The sequence below is a fragment of the Solanum tuberosum genome, unplaced genomic scaffold (genome assembly GCF_000226075.1).
Source record: "Solanum tuberosum cultivar DM 1-3 516 R44 unplaced genomic scaffold, SolTub_3.0 scf00017, whole genome shotgun sequence".
NCBI lineage: Eukaryota > Viridiplantae > Streptophyta > Magnoliopsida > Solanales > Solanaceae > Solanum > Solanum tuberosum.
In genome coordinates this window covers 2,993,067-3,013,030 of record NW_006238943.1, presented here as the reverse complement: position 1 = coordinate 3,013,030, position 19,964 = coordinate 2,993,067, and the positions used below count along the sequence as shown (strand labels likewise).

Genomic DNA, 19,964 nt, shown 5'->3' with positions numbered 1-19,964 from the left:
AAGGTTGGTGTATTGTGTGTCTATATATATATAGTAACAAAAAACTAAGAACAACAAGTGCATAAGTGAGATTTTAAATTTTCCATTCAAAATTAAATATGGCTAATTTTTCAAGATTGATATCAACAATCTCCAAGAAAATTGTGAAACCTTTTTTTCCCACCCCATCAACTCAAAGAATACACAAACTTTCCCTTCTTGATCAATGTATGGGTAATTTTTATATGCCTATTGTCTTATTTTACCCAAAACACCAACTACAACAAGGACCTAAACACCTCTCTAAACTTCTTGAGAACTCATTTTCAAAAGCAATATCATATCATCAACCATGGGTTGGAAGTTTAAGTGACAATGCCACCATCCATTGTGATAACACTGGGGCTGAGTTCTTCGAAGTTGAAGTTAATTGTCCTATGGATCAAGTCGTTCATCACCCAGACTTAGCATTTCCTCCAGGGCTACCCTGGAGGAATGTTCCTCCAGCACATGATGGTGGTTGTTTGAGCGTAGCTCAACTCAGCCACTTTGAGTGTGGAGGAATAGCAGTCAGTGTCTGCATGTCACATAAGGTGGGTGATGCACGTAGTGCATTCTTCTTTCTAAAGGATTGGGCTACATTAACTCGAAAATATCCAAATGGAGAATCAACATGTGCCCCTTATTATGTCCAAGATTCATTAATGCCATCACGACCTGATGGTCCTCTAGATTTTCCGGTTATGGTTGAGCCAAATACACAAGACACTATCGACCTTGAAAAAAGGTTTTTCTTATCTGAATTCAAGATAAGAGCCCTCAAAGCTTTCGTTTCTTCTGATAAATCATCAACCGTTCAAAATCCAACAACAACTGAGGTTGTAAGTGCACTTTTTTACAAATGTGCAGCAACAGCAGGTGCAAACTTATCAAATACTGGTAATAGTAGTAATGATTCTTCATCTCAATTGGTCTTGGTATCAGATTTACGAAAAACAATTCCACCTTCAATACAATCAACCACCACAATAGGAAATATTCTCACCGCGTTCTCCACACCAACATATAACCTAGAAGACCTTAGGTTACCAAAGTTAGTATCTGATATAAGAAAGTCCAAACTCGAGCTTTCTAACAAAGATAATTTCAAAAACAACACATGGATATCAGAAATGTTGGAATACACAAATAAAGTTAATACAAGAGTAGAGGATGCTCAATCGTATCTCCAGAAGAGTTCATGTCACGATGTGTATCGTTGTAGTAGCATATGTAACATGCCATATCAAGATTTGGATTTTGGATGGGGGAGGCCTAGTAGAGCAAGCATGGCAAGTGCTCCATTTAACAATGTGTTGTACTTAATGAATACACATGATCAAAGTAAAGGAATTGAAGTGTTTATCAACTTGAATGAACAACAAATGTCCATTTTTGAACAAGACAAGGACCTTCTCCAATTTGCTACTCATGTTAATGATGATGATGTTCATGATGAGGACGAGAAATATTGCATTGGAGCTTACTAAAATTATTGCAAGTGAAGAAATTGTTCTTACATGTGCATTCATGTCACAAGTGGCTTGTAATTCAATAAGAGAATAAACTTGTATTTGCTATGTTACTAAATTATGTTGTTTATTCTTGTGTAACCCTTTTTGAATTTCTCAACTATACTATATAAAAAAAAAAATTATCTATGGTAAAAGGACAATATAAGGCTTTCACATTATTGTTTGTTGAGTATTATTTTAAGAGGTATTTTTGAGGAAAAATAAATAAATAGATTAAAGATATTTTTAGACTAATAGATGAATGAAAGATATTTATGAAATAACACATTTTTCGCTCTTATTTGGATTGACAGCTATACAATATCACATTCATTAGCTATTATTTTATCAAACTGCTATACTATAGAATACATTTGTCAGCTATTAAAGGGGCTATACAATATATAAAATTCCTCAAAAATTAGCTAAATAACCTAGTCGTATAACATGATCGATCGGTTTTATCCCAAAACTCAATATATTAACCCAACGAATTTTTGACGATTCAAATAATTGATGGTTACTTCTTTGCTTAAAATATAATTCAAGTTAAGGGACAAATTAAATTGATAAATTAAAGTCCCTCTTAAATATTCGATTAAGATGCATGCATCAATAATGACTTTTTTAAGTACACCACCAAAAAATGGACTGATCTTTAATTTTTACCCTTAATCGACTGAACTTATGCCCCCACAAAGGCATAAGTTCCTTAAAAACTGCAGTCATGACAAGGCAAAACTTTAAATATTATGATATGAAAATATAAATTGTCTTGCAATTTCTACTTTTTTTGTGACGATGGGATAAAAATTAAAGACCAACACAAACTAAGGGCAAAACTGCAAATAACCCATCATTTTCAGTACATATTCTGAGAATATGATATTCAAGATAGTTCAGCCCAACTAAACCAAAGTCTTACCAAGGAGTTTTCAACTTTAAAACAGAATCACCTAATACAGTAGCAAGTCTATTAAGAACAAATTGTCAAAAAGCCCATACTATAGTGACTGGAATTTTTAACATATGATAGCAAAAACAGACGCTGGAATTTTGAGGCTCCAGCAACTTCAAAGCATACTTCTACAGCACCCACTAGCAATGTGACCGTCCCCGCCAAATATGACTAAGGTCAGAGGCTGATACCGAGCAAATTAGGAGCGGGATCTTTCTCGAGTTGGAGGTGAAAGGCTGCATTGTAAACAAAATAATATGAGCTTATAAAGCAAGAGAGTAATTTGTTGCAACTGTATCGTAGAGCATAGATAAGCGAGAGCCTAAAAAAGAAAAAGAGTGAATAAGCTGCGAACCTCCTGTGTCGTTCTGGAAGAGGACTTTCTGCGGCAGCATATCTAGGACTACCTACTTCTTCAGGTTTAGACCTTGGGCTACGGCTACGGCCACGATAATCATCGGGGCTATATTTCCCTCTCCTCCCCACCCTAGGGGGACTAGGGCCAGATTCCAGAAGTCCTTCCTCTGGTGGACTGTGCACCTCACCATTTTCAGAACCGGCTCTCAGCCTTCGAGGGTTTGGGCTATGGCCATTTCCATGATCAGGGTTCCTCTCCTTTCTCATGTTTGGACTACGGCCACTGCCATACTCAGAATCCCTTTCCCTATGATTGGGATTTGGACTAGAGCGACGACCATAATCAGGGCTTGACCTACCTTGACGGATTGGACTTGGGCTACGGGCCCGTCCACGACCATAATCAGGACTCCCCCTCTCTCTTCCATAAGGACTCCGAGATCGGCCTCGGTCATAACCTCTCTTAAGACCCCTATCGCGGTTTCTATCAGGGCTAAACCCATTTCTCCTGTCATCATCATCTTTATTTGCATATTCAACTGTAATGACTTGATCCATCAATTTACTGCAACAGAAAGAAAAAGACGAACAACAAACAATGGTCAATTATGGAAGTGGAAAACTGCGAAAAAGTCTGATCAAAATAACCACATTACAACAAATCAACAAGAAAATACCTCATGTTTGTAGCATCCAAGGCTCTAGTAGCATCCTCCTGAGTTTCATATTGAACAAATGCAAAATTCCTTCTAATCCTTATATTGAGTATTTTTCCATATGGATCAAAGTGCCTCTCTATATCCCTGCTCCTAGTACTATATGGATCAAAATTTATGACAAACAAAGTCTTTGAAGGTTTGACACTAGATGAAGATTTCCTTGAAGTCTCTGGCCTCCTACCATTACGCTCTTCCTGCATCATAGCCATTTGAGAACACAAGTGAATTTGAGGATTTTTTAAGGGGAGAGATGGATTTCTGGACCAAAAAAAGGATTACCTTTGACCATTCGATGCGAAGTCTGCGTCCCTTTCTGCCAAATTCTATACGGTCAAGTCCGCGAATAGCATCCTCTGCATCTCTTTCATCATCCATGTACACAAAAGCAAAACCTGAAACCCACCCCCAAGAAACACCATAGATTAAATAAAAACTTAAAGCAAAATGAGAACAAGACTCCAGTGAAATATTCTTCAGTATTAAAATATAGAAGAAGAGATTCCATCCAACAGAGATGTAAACCATCTTGACTTAACATCTCAATTATAAAACCACTCTGTCAAATCTATAAATTTTTTACGAGTAAAATCAGCAACAGACCTTTGGTGGTGGACTAACAGATTTCAAGTAAAGGTGCATGTCACATGAGGGAACAATGTAAAGAAAGTGCCTTCTCCATTTTATCTGCTGCCTCAGCATCGAGGTCGGCATTGTGAGTTGTGACTAGTCTGTAAAATGAAGGCTGGGGAAAATTCTGGATTGGAAAGCAATAATGACGGAGGAAAACATATGATTGTGATGCCATGATGGATCAGAGAGCTCTTCTTGGAGACAAGAAGAGAACACTTGTCACAGCTAGGAAATGAAATGAGACTCCATCCATCAGCCATGATAGTATGGACATTGCAATGTTATCCTGCGCCAAAGAATAATTGAGTATGGTGGTTCATACTTAAAAACACTTCTTTGTAAACATATCCTAACACCCATAAAAAGCTACATCTTCTGTTATTGAGTCGAATGATCTGAACAGATCTTCGGCCCAATGCAGTCACAATGTGAAGAATGATCACGGTGTCCCAAAGCAGACCAAATTTCAGTTATTCAAGTCCTTCGACAGTTGAAACTATGGGATAAGTGCTGGTGAGGACTTCTGAACTCTAGAATCATCAATACTCCGAAGAAAATGAACTGCCAAGTACATCAAGATTTGCCATCATGAATCAACTGCTTCGCCACCACATCAGCTTTACTGGTTGCTAGTTATCAAAATATCTAGAGCCACAGACATCATAGAACCTAGACGAAGCTTACCAGGTAATAAGTTATATCAGAACTATCATTCTCAGATTCGATACAACATCGTGTACTGTATGTCAACGCGTGAGCAATGGGTGGAACAATCACTTTGCACAACTCAGTTCATGCCTCAGTTTTGCAGTTGCATGGAGGTAAAACTCTCAAATAAAAACTGTCCTGACCACTGGAAGTGAAAATTTCCAGCATCCTACTAAACGGTCTATTCAGGCATCTTGCTGGAGGATGATTAGATGTATGATCCAAACTCACCCGCAATATAGGAGGATCATATATTAAATTCACAAAGTAAAAAGAAAAAAAAATAATATATATATATATATATAGAGAGAGAGAGAGAGGGAGAAATAAGACCACCGCAGTAGGAAAGCTCTAATTGAAGTTCGTTAGCCATATAACCAATGCATCTCACATAAAAACTTTTTTTGGTATAGGTAACATGTATAATCTTGTAGGAATGAGATTCAGGACAAGAAAGGTCGATGTGGATAGATAGTTCTGGACACGAAGTAAACCCAACCAGAAGACCAATCAGCACCTCCAAATAGATAGCACAATATCAAGTAAGAAATAACACATAAAACCAAGACTTTCGAGGCTTACCAGATTTCATATCCACTCTATCCACTTTCCCATATCTTCTGAAAAGCCTCTCCAACTCTGACTGTCTGGCATTATACTCAACATTCCCACAGAAAATTGGCCTCATCCCACCTGAGTAGAAGATCTCAAGACTCTTTCCACCCTGAGATCAGACAAGAAAATTACTCGTGATCAGGGAAGAGAAACAAATTAATTTAGTCCAACTCCAGCAAACATAATGTACTTCATCAGTACAGGTACAACAAGAGCCACACACACATCATAAGTAAACCACGCGAGAAACATTGTGCCTCCTTTTAAGTACTTGTTTAATATGATTAGTAAAGTAAACATGATAAAATGTTTGACAATTTAGCATAATAATTGCTAGATATGTTCCACTTAAAATGCTAACTTAGTACCAAACGCTTAAGACAATCAATAAATAGATATAGCATTCTGTACTTCTAATGTATTACAATTACTTGTTTCAAAAGTTAACATAGCCAAAGAGTTTAGGAATTGTGGCTTTTCCAAGGACAATTTAGATATATATGGTCATTGTTTCAAGAGAATGGAATGACAGAGGGAGATGATACTTGTACAATTACAATCGAATGATTGAAATGGAGAAACGCTACCAAAGCATTATGAGATAGCAAGATGACCGAAGTGAAGGGTAAGTCCTTCAGAAAAGTTACAAGACCGGTAATGTTATCTGGTAGTGAATGTTGGACCGCTAGAGTCCAACATATCAACAAGATGAATGTTGCAATCATACAAGATTAGATAAGATTAAAAATGGACACATTTGCCATATGATGCAAGTAGCACGCCTGAGGATAAAATGAGAGAATATCACTTGAGTTGTTTGGTCACATCCTACAAATGCACCGGTGACTAGGTGTCATACTATGGTGAGCAAAGGTGTTAAAAGGATATGAGATAGACCTAAATATCACATAAACAGAAATTACGTTTAGAGACCTACAATTTCTTGAAAACAATTTAGTGTAGCTAAAGATATGGCACAATGGACTACTAGTTGATTTTGAATCTATTGCTTTTCTTCAAGTATTTTGACCTTATTTAGGATCAACCTTGTGAATCCTTTAAGATGGATTTGATCAATTTGAACATGGTACTAAATAATTTGCATGTTAACATAGACTTAGTGTTTCTCTAATTCTCGCACTTATCTCTATACGACACACAAGTCTCTCCACACACAACATGCTTAAACGAAATTGTTTTTTCTTCCACCTAAATATTTCCTCTCCGTTTTTTATACTCATGGTGTCTGGGCTAGTTTTCGCTCACCTCAACTAATTCACAGGATAACCGCCACCTCCCATCAGCCAAAGATACTAGAAATTGTCCACCAATGCTAGAGCATATGGAAAGAAACAACGTAGTATTTTTTATCTCTGCTGGGATTTTGAGCCTAAGACCTCATAGTTCTCAACCCACTTCATTGACCACTAGGACAAACACTTGGGTGCTCCACCTAATATATCCTCATGTTATGCTAAAACCTTAAAGTTACACTCCCATCTTCTTGTGTAGATATCAAGCACCAAAATGCTAGCAGACAAAGCTGACAAATCTCTCTTTTTTCAATGACGGTGGTGTCCAAGCTACCTACACAAACCTCAACTATTCCACCAAGTACCAGCTACCTCACCGAGGCATAGAGAGGAAAAGAAATCACCAAGTAGTATCTTTTGCCGAACATGATACTAGGGTTCTCCTCCCACTTAATTGACCATAAGGCCGCACCCTTGCGTACCCATAACTGAATACACCATTCATCAAACCCATTAACGTTTGGGTAGGTTGAAACACCCCACGGTCAACTTTAACAACCCTAATCTACAACTTTCAGTTTCATTTTTACTTATATAATACTTCAAGCATCAACATCCTTCACTTTCAATCTTAACACCAACACAAACAAATCAATTTCCTAACCTAAAAATTACAGATCCCCAACAAAAACCTTAATTTTGTTTTGTTAAAAAAAAATCATTTAACCAAACTAACCAACAACTAAAAATTTCATTCCTCCACATAGAATATATACCTTGATAATAAAAAAAACTCAGATTCAACATTTCCCTATACACTTTACTGATTTCTACAAAATTAAAACAGATCTGAGAAAAAAACAGTATAAATTAGAAGATCTGATTGATAAATTAGAGAGCGATGAAGAATTGTACCTCTTTCGAAAGTTGAAGAAATCGTGAAGTACAGCGAGAGCTTCGAGGCTGAGTGAAGATATCTTTTTTGACGCTATCTTACAGTGTTATAAACAGCAGCGGCGAGTTTTTTTATTGACCAAAATACCCTTCTTGTAATAATTTTATAATCTATAATTTTTTGTCTTATTTTATCGAAAATATTTAGTTGAAAATGAAAAAGTACAGATTGTTTTTAAAAAAAGGATAAATGGTCAAAAATGCTTTTAAACTATTTGAAAGGAATAAAAATGTCCTTCGTTTATAGTTTGACTCAAAAATGCTCTTACCGTCAATATTTTGGTTCAAAAATGTACTTAAACTATGCAAAAGGAACAAAAATGCCCTCCGTTTGTAATTTACTCCAAAAATGTCCTTATTGTTATTTAATGTGTCAAAAATGCTCATTTCCAAATAAATATATATTTTTTAACACATTCTTTTTCTAATTATGTTTTTCTAAATTAGCAAATGTTTATCTTACTTTAATTCAGAAAAAAAAAATATTTCATATTTTATCATCATTATTTTCTATCATTATATAAATATAAATTAATGATGGATATAATATGATCTTATATATATATGGCATATATTATCTATCGAAAGGGTATGTGAAGTTATTCTATTTTAATTGATAAAATGAGATTAAGAAGAAAAAAAATTTCCTACATTTTTATTTCTTAAAGTGATTTTACAAGAAAGAAAACAAGAATAGTGTTCTTTAATAATATTGTAATTAGAAAGAAGATGTGTTTAAAAAGAAAAATAATATATTTATTTGGAAAATGATATTTTTGACCTATTTTATAACTATAAGGGCATTTATGGACAAAAGTATTAACTGCAAGGGCAATTTTGAACCAAAGTATTGACAGTAAGGGCATTTTTTAGCCAAACTATAAATAGAGGGCATTTTTGTTCCTTTCACATAGTTTAATGGCATTTTTTACCCTTTCCCTTTAAAAAATAATGTAATTTTAATGTGTCATATAATTTGGCAGCGAAATGATCGGATGGACATATCATTTTATTTGTATGACTTCGTATTCTAAACTCTTTTGCTTAAGACTTTGTATTCTAAACCCTTTTGCTTAACTCTTTAGCAATTAAACCATTAAGCTCAACGAAACACATACTTTAATTGGCAAAGTGGCAAAGAGTTAAGTAGAAGGATCCAGAATAGGAACTCATAGTCTACTATCATTTTTTAAAAACGAATTTAAAAAAATGTCACATAACCAAATGGAGAAAGTATTGGATTTAATATCGTATATAACCAAATGTTATGATGGGACTGTGGATATACCCTCCATTCTTAATTAAAGGGTTTCACGTTCGAGCCCTTATATGAAGTCGTATGTATCCCAAATTGAGACTTCATGACATGAACCCAAATTACTCTAACCTCAAAACGAATACCGAAAATCAGATGAAAATGACATACTAGCTTAAGCAAAATGTAATATATTGATTCATTAAAATTTAATGAATCAATTTCTGAGACGTTAGAACAAATCATAATCCCAAAAGTACCATAAAAAGAAGTACATCAAGTAAAACATTGATTTGTCTCTAGCACCAACAGTTTTTGTTGCTATTAAACTGTCACTTAAATATTTCAACTATTGAACTAAATGTGTTTTACTCATCTTCAAAAGGACTTGAAGAACACGCCAACAACAAAAACAGCACCATATCAAGCGCAATCCCACAAGTGAAGCCTGGAAGGGTAAGATGTACGCAGACTTTTACCCTACCTTTGTGGGAAACTTGAAGTACGCACCAAATCCAAAAAAAAAAATCACCCTCCTTAGGTTGCTGAAAAAATGTAACAGAAAATTTATAGTTAGTGTACATTTGACATCTAATAATTCATAAATTCAATGTTTGAAATGAAATTAACTAAAACTAAAGAATTAATACCTGAGTAGTAGGTCTGGCCAAACTCCCCATCAACCTTGGGTCAGCATAGCCTGCGTGAATCATTTCTAAATAAATTTAACAAAAGAAGGATATGATAGGACATTATGAAGTTGAGATACGTCAACCTCCAAGATTAAGTAAATTTCAACGTTTTTTGTGTACTTTTGCCAAGGTGTTTTCGAAAATAGTTCTCCTAGAAAGTAACAATGTTGGCTAATCAATATGAAAAACACTTTTCTCAATAATAGAGCAGCAGTTTGTGTTTGGTCAAACTTTCAAAAGTGAATCCTCCTCAAAAACACTTTAATTTCCCTTCAGAAGTTTTGTCAAGCACCTCAACTCTATAAAATAAGCAAGGCCTCCACAAGCTTTGGCCAAACAAGCTATAAGTTGGTCATTTGCAAAAACAGATTTAGGATTTAAATACATCCAGTTGGATGGTGCAAATGAGAACCTACAATGAGCAAAACAATGCATTGCAGCACTCATTCTTTATATGGATGATGAAAAAGAAACTTGCCTTGAATGGTATTTGATTAAATCATTGCAAATAGTCCTCCCTTCTCCATGTCCTGATTAAAACCACCATCAAAGTTGACATGAGCCTCATCTTCATTGTTTTGCTACATACATGGTGATGATGTGAAAAGTAAATATTATAAAAAGGATCATCCCCCAAATAGTTATGAGGATCAATTATGAGCTTCAACAAGTATATTCAACTCTGAGAAAAATTTAAGTTGCATTAATTTTATGATGTAATATCTAGATCTCTAAATTCAAATTCATTCCCTTCTAGCTTTCTTGGTCTTCCTTTGGGTGCAAAACTAAAATCTCCTGGAGTTTGGAATGGTGTCATAGAAAAGGTTGAAAGGAGATTGGCAACTTGGCAATCACAGTCCTTGGTAGCATTCCCACATACTTCATTTCAGTTTTCACTATACCCTATGCCTAGTGCAGTGTTGAAGCAGATAGACAAATGGAGAATTTTCTTATGGCCTATGGGAGGGTAATTGTCTTTTCATTGGTAAAGTAGGTCAAAGTCACTCAGCCAAAATCACAAGGGGATCTTGGAATAAAAAATTTGAGTCTACACAACAAGAGCATGCTAATGAAATGGTTATCGAGATATGGTCATGAAGATACAACACTATGGAGGACGGTAATTGATGCCAAGTTTGGAACCCACAGTCATTGGTATTCTAAAACAGACACAGGAATTCATGGAGTTGGGATATGGAAACATTTTATTTTATATGGAGAAAGAAAAAGGTAGTTGGCCTATGAAAACATATTAGTAGCCACCAAGCAGGCTTTTTCAAGAATATCTCCTATAAAGTGACAATGAATCTCAAACAAAATTCTGGAAGGATAAATGGCTTGGCAACAATGCTCTTAAACACTCTTATCCCGGACTACTCCTGATAGAAACCAATAAAGACCTAGAGTCATATGTCATACAGAGAAAGATAATTCTTGGAGCCCTCTATTCAGAAGGAACCTTTTGATACGGGAACTAAATGACCTCCTCACATTATTAGCCACTCTGAAACAGTACACAGTTGAAGGACAGCACCGAGACAGAATGGTATGGGGGAACTCCATAAATGGGCAGTTTACAGTCAAGGACAACTACAATATCATGTGCTCTTAAAATTGTATGATTGACAAGTGGCCTTGGAAGCATGTCTGGAAGATCAAAACAACTCCAAAGGTCACCTGCCTCACCTGGTTTACTTTAAATGAAGCATCTCTAACACAGGACAATCTCAATATAGGAAAAACTGCCTTAGTCAATAGATGCTATAAGTGCCTATAGGATTCAGCAAGTGTCAATCATCTGCTTCTACCTAGCCCATTTGCAGCAGTATCTGGAGTTTTTTTTCTGTTTATTTTCAGGCTACAGTGGGTCATTCCACGTTCTACCAAGGATGTTTTCACAAGTTGGACTTTTTGAAGAGTTGACAAATTCATCAAGAAGATCTGGAGAAGGATTCCAGCAGTAATTTTTTGGTGCGTCTACAATGAGAGGAACCACAGGTGCTTTGATGGGATTTCAACTCCAACTCACTCACTGAAATTTAGATGTCTAGTTCAGTTGTTCAGTTGGTACTATAACTCCACTGTAAATAGTATTGACAGTATTTTGGACTTTGTGAACTCCTTGGTTTTAGTTTAGACTTTATTGTAATGGAGCTAACCCACTTTTGTACCTTTTTGCTCACATAGCATCTTACTGGTGGTTTTCAATGACAACTTTTTACTTCATTAAAAAAAAGTTGATCTATAAATAGTATTCTTAAATCGTTCCATATCTACTTTAAAATTGAGAGAAGAACAAGTTCAAACTTGAAATTCGAAAATACATGATTATCAGACAATAAGGAAGAGTATAGTTTTTACTTTTGATTGCATAATTGCAAAGAATAAAGAAAAATGCTCAAAAAATATATACCTGATGAGGTTGATCATTCCCTTGATTCATGGAAGAAGCACTAAGATCACCAATGCCTTGTGATCCTTGCATAGCACTAACATTGTGAAAGACAGAAAAGTTACGAACTGGATTGAGCACAACATCAACTTCTTTCCTGGAAACATCATTAACAAATATAGATATAGCTTTAAGCTAAGATTAATGCCTGAAGAAGTGGTTATTAGGTGAATCATACGTACTTATTCTTAAGATGTTGCAGACTGCCTGTCCGATAAACTGTAGTGTGAATCAATAAGCTGGGGACACTACACTGCACTCCAAAATTCTTTTGATGAAATTGCCTATGTTTACCAAGCGTTCCAGATGCAATGGTCGATTGATTAGCCCTACTAGCTAAGTTTATGTCAGGAACTTGGATACTAGAGCTTGCATCAGTAACTCGGCGCAAGTAAATACGATATTTCTGCAAAGTTATAACAAATTGCTTGAATGAATGGAGGAACCGATGATTAGGACAGAACAAATTAAAAGCGCTACCTAAGTTTTAGTAATGATGATTTAGAGTCAGCAATTCTGTCATCAGCAAACAAAGTTGCTAAAGTAAGGAAGCAGTTTATAGAAGTACTAAGTCAAAGACAAATGCAGCTACCAGTATCCCTGCTATTCAACCCAATGTCGTCAAAGAGGGACACATTTTGAATAGTAAATTAGAGAGGAGTTCTCCAAGCACTAAAAGGAATAGAATACATAAAAACCCCAGGACATGATGGATTTAATGTCTTATTCTTCAAAAAGACATGGTCAATAATTGGAGAAGAAATAAAGATGCAGTACTAGAGTTTTTCAGAAGACAGAAACTTTACAAACCTGTGAATTGTACCAGTGTGAAACTCATACCAAAAGTAAAGAAATCCAACCAATGTAAGAGAATTCAGACCTTTATCCTGTTGCCCTATCCTATACAAAATTATATCAAAGATAATCACTACAAGACCAAAGGAAATCATGTCTCAGATAGCATAATACTAAGTCATGAGCTGACCAAAAGGTATGGAAGAAAAGGGATGTCTCCAAGAAGCATGGTCAAGGTGGATATGCAGAAGACATATGATTCAGTGGAGCAGGAATTTACGGAGCAGGTTCTCACGGCCCTGAACTTTCCAGAGAAGTTCATAGAGTGGATCATGGAATGTCTTACAATAGTCTCTATTCAATCACTATCAATTGAGAGTTGAAAAGGGCTTTTCAAGCAAAGAACAGATTGAGATCATGGAATGTCTTACAACAGTATGTAGAACAGTCTCGAAAGGCAGCATTTACTTTAGTTCTATGTTTCTCATACTCTTCAAAAATGTCGATGGGTGTGTGTCAGATCCTCCAAAAGTAGAGCATTTTTGGAGGATGCGACAGCATTTTGGAGAGTCCGAGCAACATAGCTTTATTTGGCAAGAAAGGAATTTGAGAGTCATCCAACAGAAGAGATGAGCCCTGAGGTGATCATACGTTGATAATACAATAATCCATCAATATAATAGCTATGAAACCAAAGCTAGCAGGAAGAATCCATCAATAATGAGTGTTATGTTGTCATTATATAAAAATCAAAGTAAGATTCTAAAGACGAAAGATAACTGATGATTAATATTGCATATAGATAGTCAAGAATCAAGAATATCTTAATAATTAAAGTAAAACTATTCTATAAGAGTATGCACTAGTTCAAGCAAAGTAATACAGAAATCAAACATTACTTCAACTATTTTATATGTGAAAACCATAGCAATAATAGTTAAAACATATGTATTTAGAAGTAGACCTGCCAATGACTGGCGACATTTTCTCTTGTTAATCCAGGGACTTTCATGTGTTCATGAATCTTCTTTGGCACAGCTTCTATATGAAAATTGAGGTAACAAATTATTGGCAATTTAACATTCCTTTCTGTTAGACACCTCAGAAAAACTCTTTCAATAATGTGAATACACTAGCAACAACAACTTACTGTCAAACCCAATGTTTCTAATGGCTTCCAGGAATGCGTTGTGAAGTGACTCTGTCCATATAATCTGAGACTTTGTTGGTAGAACAAAATTGACACTGTTATCTTTGCCCTGTTTCCCCAGTTTCATTGCAGATTTCCCAGGGACAGGTTTTTTACCTCTCTTCACTTGCAACGCTGTGCACAGCCCTTGACCTCTTTGATCGTCGACTGATACACCGTTTAGTCCTTTCAAGATTGTACCTTCCTTGTCGTCAACTGACATCGCTGGCATTTAGTACATAGCTTAAATCATAAACTTGTCTCTAACAACCAATGAATAGAACACTGAACATTTTACGGAGAAAAAAAAATCGGAAAAAAAAAGAAGAAGAAATCAACTCACATAAAACAGGTATTTCAAATGCTTGGGTTATCACTTGTTGAAGTTCAAATCCATTCATATCAGACTTGTGCACATCAGTGACAACGAGATCAAAAGAGTCGCCTTTGATCTTAAGTTTAGACAAAGCATCTATGGGATATTTGACAGTCACAACTGGAGAAAAACCAAAATAGTTTATTGATTAGATGTATTATGAAGGGGAAATGACAAACATTCCATATAGAAACATTTAAAAATCCAAATACCAATATCCTACACTACGTTGCTTATAAAAGCTCTGACATTAGGATTATTAGCCAAAACAAGGGAACTACTTTTTCCATACATATGCTGATGTAAGATCTATTATTGTGGTTATAGTAAAGATAATTCCATAAATACAGATACACTTAATGTTCTTATCAGATTCATTAAATTATTTTTTCTGCTTCGCGTAGTTCTTGTAAAAAAATTCTTACTACAAACCGAAAAAGAAAAAAGAAATTTTGATTTGATAATTCTTACAATATCATAAGTTAAATAGAAATTAGTGAAGTGGGGGAGTTTGAGAAGGGTGGGCAAGGGCCAAGGCCTATGTTGATGATCTGAGAACATTTCAACCAATCTATTGATAGACTCCTCTACATCTTTCACTAACAATAAAAAGGACTGAGAGTAACTATGTTCAAAAAGTGGTCTGTCATTGTGATTCCTCTTCATTCTTCATCAAGTCAAACACACATCGGATCCAAAGAAGATCTAACAAAGTAAAGTGGAGCCTAAAATTAATTGTTCCATTTCTTATTCCTAAAAAGGAAGTATAAACAATTTTGGTACATTCGATAGGTAATTTGAATTCATACATCATGCTACTTGAAGATCTAAAGCTTACCACTTTCAACTCTAGGATCTATCAAATTAGGGGAAGAAAAAAGCAATCATTGCATTCCAGAATCCACACCAAATAGGAAATGAAAAAAAGAAGACGACAAAGACATCACCAAAGATTTGGTATAAGTACCTTGGTAGTTGCATTTCTTGAGTAGCCCAGCAACAACCGGAAGAAAAGTGGCATCATCATCCACCACCAAAATGCTGATTTTTTCAGCAGTTCTGAAAGACATATGTGTCTCAACTTCCATTGGTAAGCAAGGCTTGAATCTGCGGCAAAGATTTAACCTGTTAATGTAAATAAAGATCTATCAGGTCAAACTGAATAATGACAATCGCCACAGATGTTGTAGATAGTTTTGTTCAGAGCAAGAAAGGGAAAAATTTATAGATAGAGCTGTCAATATGGGCTGATTCAGCCCATTCGGGGTAACCCATACAAGCTTTGATTTTACGAGTCAGGCCGGGCTGGCTCATTATTTTTGTGGGCCAAAAAACAGTCAGCCCAGCCCATCATTATGCGGGTTGCAGCCTACGCCAGGCCAGCCCACTTTTTTAAAAGAATATATTTTATATAACTTAAATTTTGATTTAAAAAATGTTTAAGTTTTGATTTAAAAAATGTTAACATAAATATCGACAAGATAATATTACATGCAGGGAACCACCTGTACTTCTGAAAGTGCAAAAGACATTGCAAACCAAATTTCTAAGCTAAAGTCAACAAACCCCCCTTCAGAGAAAGCAATGTTGACAAATAAGACAATATAAGGCTTTCGTTACTACAGTGTTGCATCTTTCGATAGCTATAATGAATTAGATAACATGCAACAGTTTATTGAATTTGCATTTCGTCAACCCACCTCAGCAATGCAACTTTATTGAGATGACCAACAAATCTATATTCAAACGTTGATACTCAATCTGATATATGTCAACCGACCATTATAGAATGTTGATCTCGTTTGGATCTTATGCAATACTGAAACTAGAACAAGAATGTTCCAATAATAATATTGGCCAAACTACATAATATTGAAAAAACACAAGTATATCATAAATGTATCAATAAATAAAAAAGGAGACAAAAAGGAAAAGGATCATCAGCAGGGGAAGGGAGATTTACTAGCTAGTGGCGACCACAAGAGAGGAGTGGTGAGCGGCAATGTTGATGGGGACAGGGGGAAAGATCGTTAGATCTAAATGGAGAAACTCGAGCAAAGGATGTGGTGCAGTGAATGGGGTTGCTCCTCTCTTAATCAAAGGTCTTGGGTTCGAGCCCTAGGTATGGAAAAATCCTTGGTAGGGAGCGCTTCCCCCCGATGGGGCCCTACACAGCGCAAATCCGGAATAGGCGAGCTCCAATGTGGGTATCGGACACCGGATAGGAAACCAAAAAAAAAAAAAAACTCTACCAAAAATCACTCACAAGTACAAATATTTTCCTTTATTAGAAGTCGAGCTCCCAACGACTGACCTGCCAAAAAGTAATGAACTATGAAATAGTCTTCTGACAGTCAGGTCTTCAACTAAAATTAATTCGACTGATCACTGATGGAAGCCCTAAAAATCTTTTATTTGTCAAGAATTTTGACAGACATATTCCTACCAAGTACCAACAGAGAAGGAAATATCCTCTAAAACATCTTCCTGCAAAATGGTGCAAACAATCTTTGATGGATTGCAATGCCCTTTCAATCGAAAAACAAATCATATTAGAAATTAAGAAAATTAACTTTAGACGACTTTTAGTTGATGTATATGTCGATGCCTTGACAGCTTCTTGGTCCATCGAAGGCCATCAAAAAGCGACCAATTTCTTGAAGTGTGAAATTTCAAGGCATAAACTGTCATATGAATAGCATTTTTTGTGCTGAGATGATACAACTCGACCTAAGGTAGGTGTGAAGGACTGTCAGACTGTTGTTAAGGGTCACACGGGGTAACCTTTGACCACAAAATCCAGTCAATCACAATCTAACAGAGCTCAACATCTAATCAGTCACATTTATTCTTTGAAAGAACCTAACTGGAGCAGGAAATCCTACAATGCAGATCTCTCTAGTAACCAAATCACCATGTATGGGTTATCTTGCATTCAAATTTACAGCTAAAGATTACTTTGATAACTTGGTGTACAATTGTAGATTCACTCTAATAGTGAAGTTTTAATGGATGAAACCTTAATATTGGTGCAATTAGAAAAATGTTGTTACACATCCCACTTAGAGGTTGTTTGGTACAAGGGACAAGGGAAAATAATCCTGAGATAAAATGCACGATTATTTTATCCTGCATTTGGTTAGGGGTATTAGTTAGTCCCTAGATTATCCCACCATTTGTACTACAATGATGGGCTAAGTTATCCCATATATATAGTGGGATAACTAATTCCCCATCCCCTATACCATACAACCCCTTACGGTTAGTGTTGTTCATCCGTTCTAAAATGTAGACAGTGAAAACAAGATCATTAACTAACTCTTATTGCATCACATATGAGACCAGAAGGGCTATCCATTTTATATATAGAAGTCACGAGGATCATCGTTCATATATTACTTCCACGTCATCAAATATAGAGTTCTCCTAGGAAATAGTGCTAGAGCAGTTTGAGCCCCCCCTCTTGACACTATAGAATTTTGATACAGTGTAATCTATAGACGTGTGTAACCACACAAGAAAAAGGTTAGTACTTAGTACATACCGAAGTTTATAATGCAACCAACAGAACCAAAGAACCCAGTCCCCATCAGAGAAAACATGTTGTAATAAGGTTGCTTGAGATCATCATCATCAAACGTGTGCCCAATGTCTGCCATGAACTCTGCAGCAATTGAAGCAACAGACTGGACAGAGTTAATATGTTTAGGAGCATCATCTATTTTGGGAAGATAGAAGTGAGAAGGTGGGACAACATGAAGCAATCCAACACCACAAAAGCAACTGGGCCATAAAAGGAAAAAAAATCCAAAGAATGACTGACTACATGGTCAGCAGTGGAAAAATAATCATCTCTTTAGATCAAAAAAACTGGTGGGGATTATACTGCAAGCAAGATGCTTATAATAGATTCTAACGAAGAAGCAGTCTATCGGATGTCATTGTTTCCGCAAGAGAAGATTTACAGTTTTAATATATGAAATAATCTCCGCGTCCCAGCTTACAACATCCTCTACACAAAAAATGAACTAACTCAACAAGTTGATGAATTCGCTTCGACCTTCAAGTAGAGAGATCATATTAACATGCTTGATTGACAGTGTAAGAAGTGTTGTTGCACAATACATTGAATTGAGAAACGGGCAAGTATTATGGAGCTGAAATTATCAAAAACTTGATTGTGGTAAAAAGAATATAAGCATCACACCCAAATCTCATTACAAAATCTCTAATATCTCATCTTAGATCACCTTCAAAGAGAATCAATTCTACAAATTAAATAGCTAAAACAAAACCTAACAACTTCATAAATAGAATATAACCATCAATGATCAAACCAAACAGGAGACAATGTCGAATAAAATCTCAATTAAACCAATAGTAACACTAACACCTTCTTGTTAACTATCGTCTGTACTGTTCTGATGAATACAATATTGATATTACAAGAAAAAGTACTACAAAAAAGTACTACATGAAGTAAAACCTTCTTAATTTTGTGGCACCGTTCGAATTTCGAGAGTCAGGACCAAACTCGGAAAGCAATGGAACATAATGAAACTCTGCTTCTGCAAAGCTGCTAGAAACATATCAAATGAGTAATACATAGCTAGATGATCGATAACAAACCAAAATTACACCATTAGTGAAGCCATATTGATGAAAAATCTATATTTTCTGCTCGGAGATGGGTTGATAAATCCAGTCGTACGGTGGCGGTGGGGGGTTGATTATCCGTCTCCGGCCAAAAATTGTGCACTATACCAACCAAAGCAACGGAAAAATGCCAAAAGTGCCCTTATCTTTGTGTATAAACTATCCTTCAAATTTCTCAAAAATTAATAATTTAGCTTATTTGGTTGAGGAATAAGTAATATCGAGATTAGTTATTTCGAAATTGTTATTTTACTTTTGATAGTTATCCTACGACTTTACTACAATTAAATATGGGATGAACTCATCTTAAAATGAATCTTGAGATTATTTATGTCTTATCTCACGTATCAAACGAGCTGGTTTGGTATGAGGAATGAGGATGACAGTTTTGGAATAAAATGTAAGATTATTTATCTTTATTTAGTTAAGGTCTTAAGGATATTAATTATTAGTTCTGAGATTATTTACCTCATCATTTATTCTATAATGATGGGATCAGTTATTATATTTTATATGTGGACAATTAATCTCATAAAATATCTCTATTTATAGAATAACTTTATTTATCTCATTCTGATACCAAAGTCTACCAAATTCACAAGTTAAATTTGATGCAAACTATGGATCATATTTAAATATTTAAAAATATTTAGTAATTTTTTTATTATTATATATACAAGGTAATAATAATACGAATAATAATTGATTTATATTTAAATATTTAGTGAATTTATTATTATTATTATTATATATATACAAAGTATGAATAAATATTACAGTATTAAATTCCACAAATCAGTCAATTTTATATTATTCAAATCAC

At 35.3% G+C, this 19,964-nt stretch overlaps 3 protein-coding genes across 14 annotated transcripts; 1 reads left to right on the top strand and 2 right to left on the bottom strand.

Moving 5' to 3' along the window:
• Window positions 1-224: 224 nt before the first annotated feature.
• LOC102597144 (acylsugar acyltransferase 3-like) lies at window positions 225-1,508 on the top strand. The gene has a single exon (XM_006340385.1). The coding sequence runs from the start codon at window positions 225-227 to the stop codon at window positions 1,506-1,508; it is 1,284 nt and encodes a 427-aa protein (XP_006340447.1).
• Window positions 1,509-2,363: 855 nt separating this feature from the next.
• LOC102598769 (serine/arginine-rich splicing factor RS31-like) lies at window positions 2,364-7,775 on the bottom strand. Of its 4 annotated transcripts, XM_006340320.2 has the most exons (7): window positions 7,688-7,761; window positions 5,487-5,628; window positions 4,167-4,482; window positions 3,846-3,958; window positions 3,525-3,760; window positions 2,846-3,412; window positions 2,364-2,726 (listed from the first exon to the last, which is right to left on the bottom strand). In XM_006340320.2, the coding sequence occupies exons 4-7, from the start codon at window positions 3,939-3,941 to the stop codon at window positions 2,690-2,692; spliced, it is 936 nt and encodes a 311-aa protein (XP_006340382.1). In that variant the 5' UTR covers window positions 3,942-3,958; window positions 4,167-4,482; window positions 5,487-5,628; window positions 7,688-7,761; the 3' UTR covers window positions 2,364-2,689. The 4 variants fall into 4 exon arrangements, with proteins under 4 accessions (XP_006340382.1, XP_006340380.1, XP_015158689.1 ...); XM_006340318.2 differs by lacking the exon at window positions 4,167-4,482 and having other exon boundaries at window positions 7,688-7,775; XM_015303203.1 differs by lacking the exons at window positions 5,487-5,628; window positions 7,688-7,761 and having other exon boundaries at window positions 4,167-5,480.
• Window positions 7,776-9,223: 1,448 nt separating this feature from the next.
• LOC102598225 (two-component response regulator ORR23-like) lies at window positions 9,224-19,275 on the bottom strand. 9 transcript variants are annotated; one of them, XR_001471699.1, is made up of 11 exons: window positions 18,972-19,275; window positions 18,030-18,149; window positions 15,453-15,610; window positions 14,453-14,605; window positions 14,071-14,334; window positions 13,885-13,961; window positions 12,308-12,531; window positions 12,087-12,222; window positions 10,152-10,254; window positions 9,632-9,681; window positions 9,224-9,526 (listed from the first exon to the last, which is right to left on the bottom strand). XR_001471699.1 is itself a non-coding variant. In XM_015303197.1 (10 exons), exons 3-9 carry the CDS (start codon window positions 15,571-15,573, stop codon window positions 9,661-9,663), a joined length of 996 nt encoding a protein of 331 aa, XP_015158683.1. In that variant the 5' UTR covers window positions 15,574-15,610; window positions 18,030-18,149; window positions 18,972-19,275; the 3' UTR covers window positions 9,224-9,526; window positions 9,632-9,660. The 9 variants fall into 9 exon arrangements, 3 of the variants coding, with proteins under 3 accessions (XP_015158683.1, XP_015158676.1, XP_015158680.1); XR_001471702.1 differs by having other exon boundaries at window positions 10,152-10,203; XR_001471703.1 differs by having other exon boundaries at window positions 12,087-12,162.
• Between the last annotated feature and the right edge of the window lie 689 nt (window positions 19,276-19,964).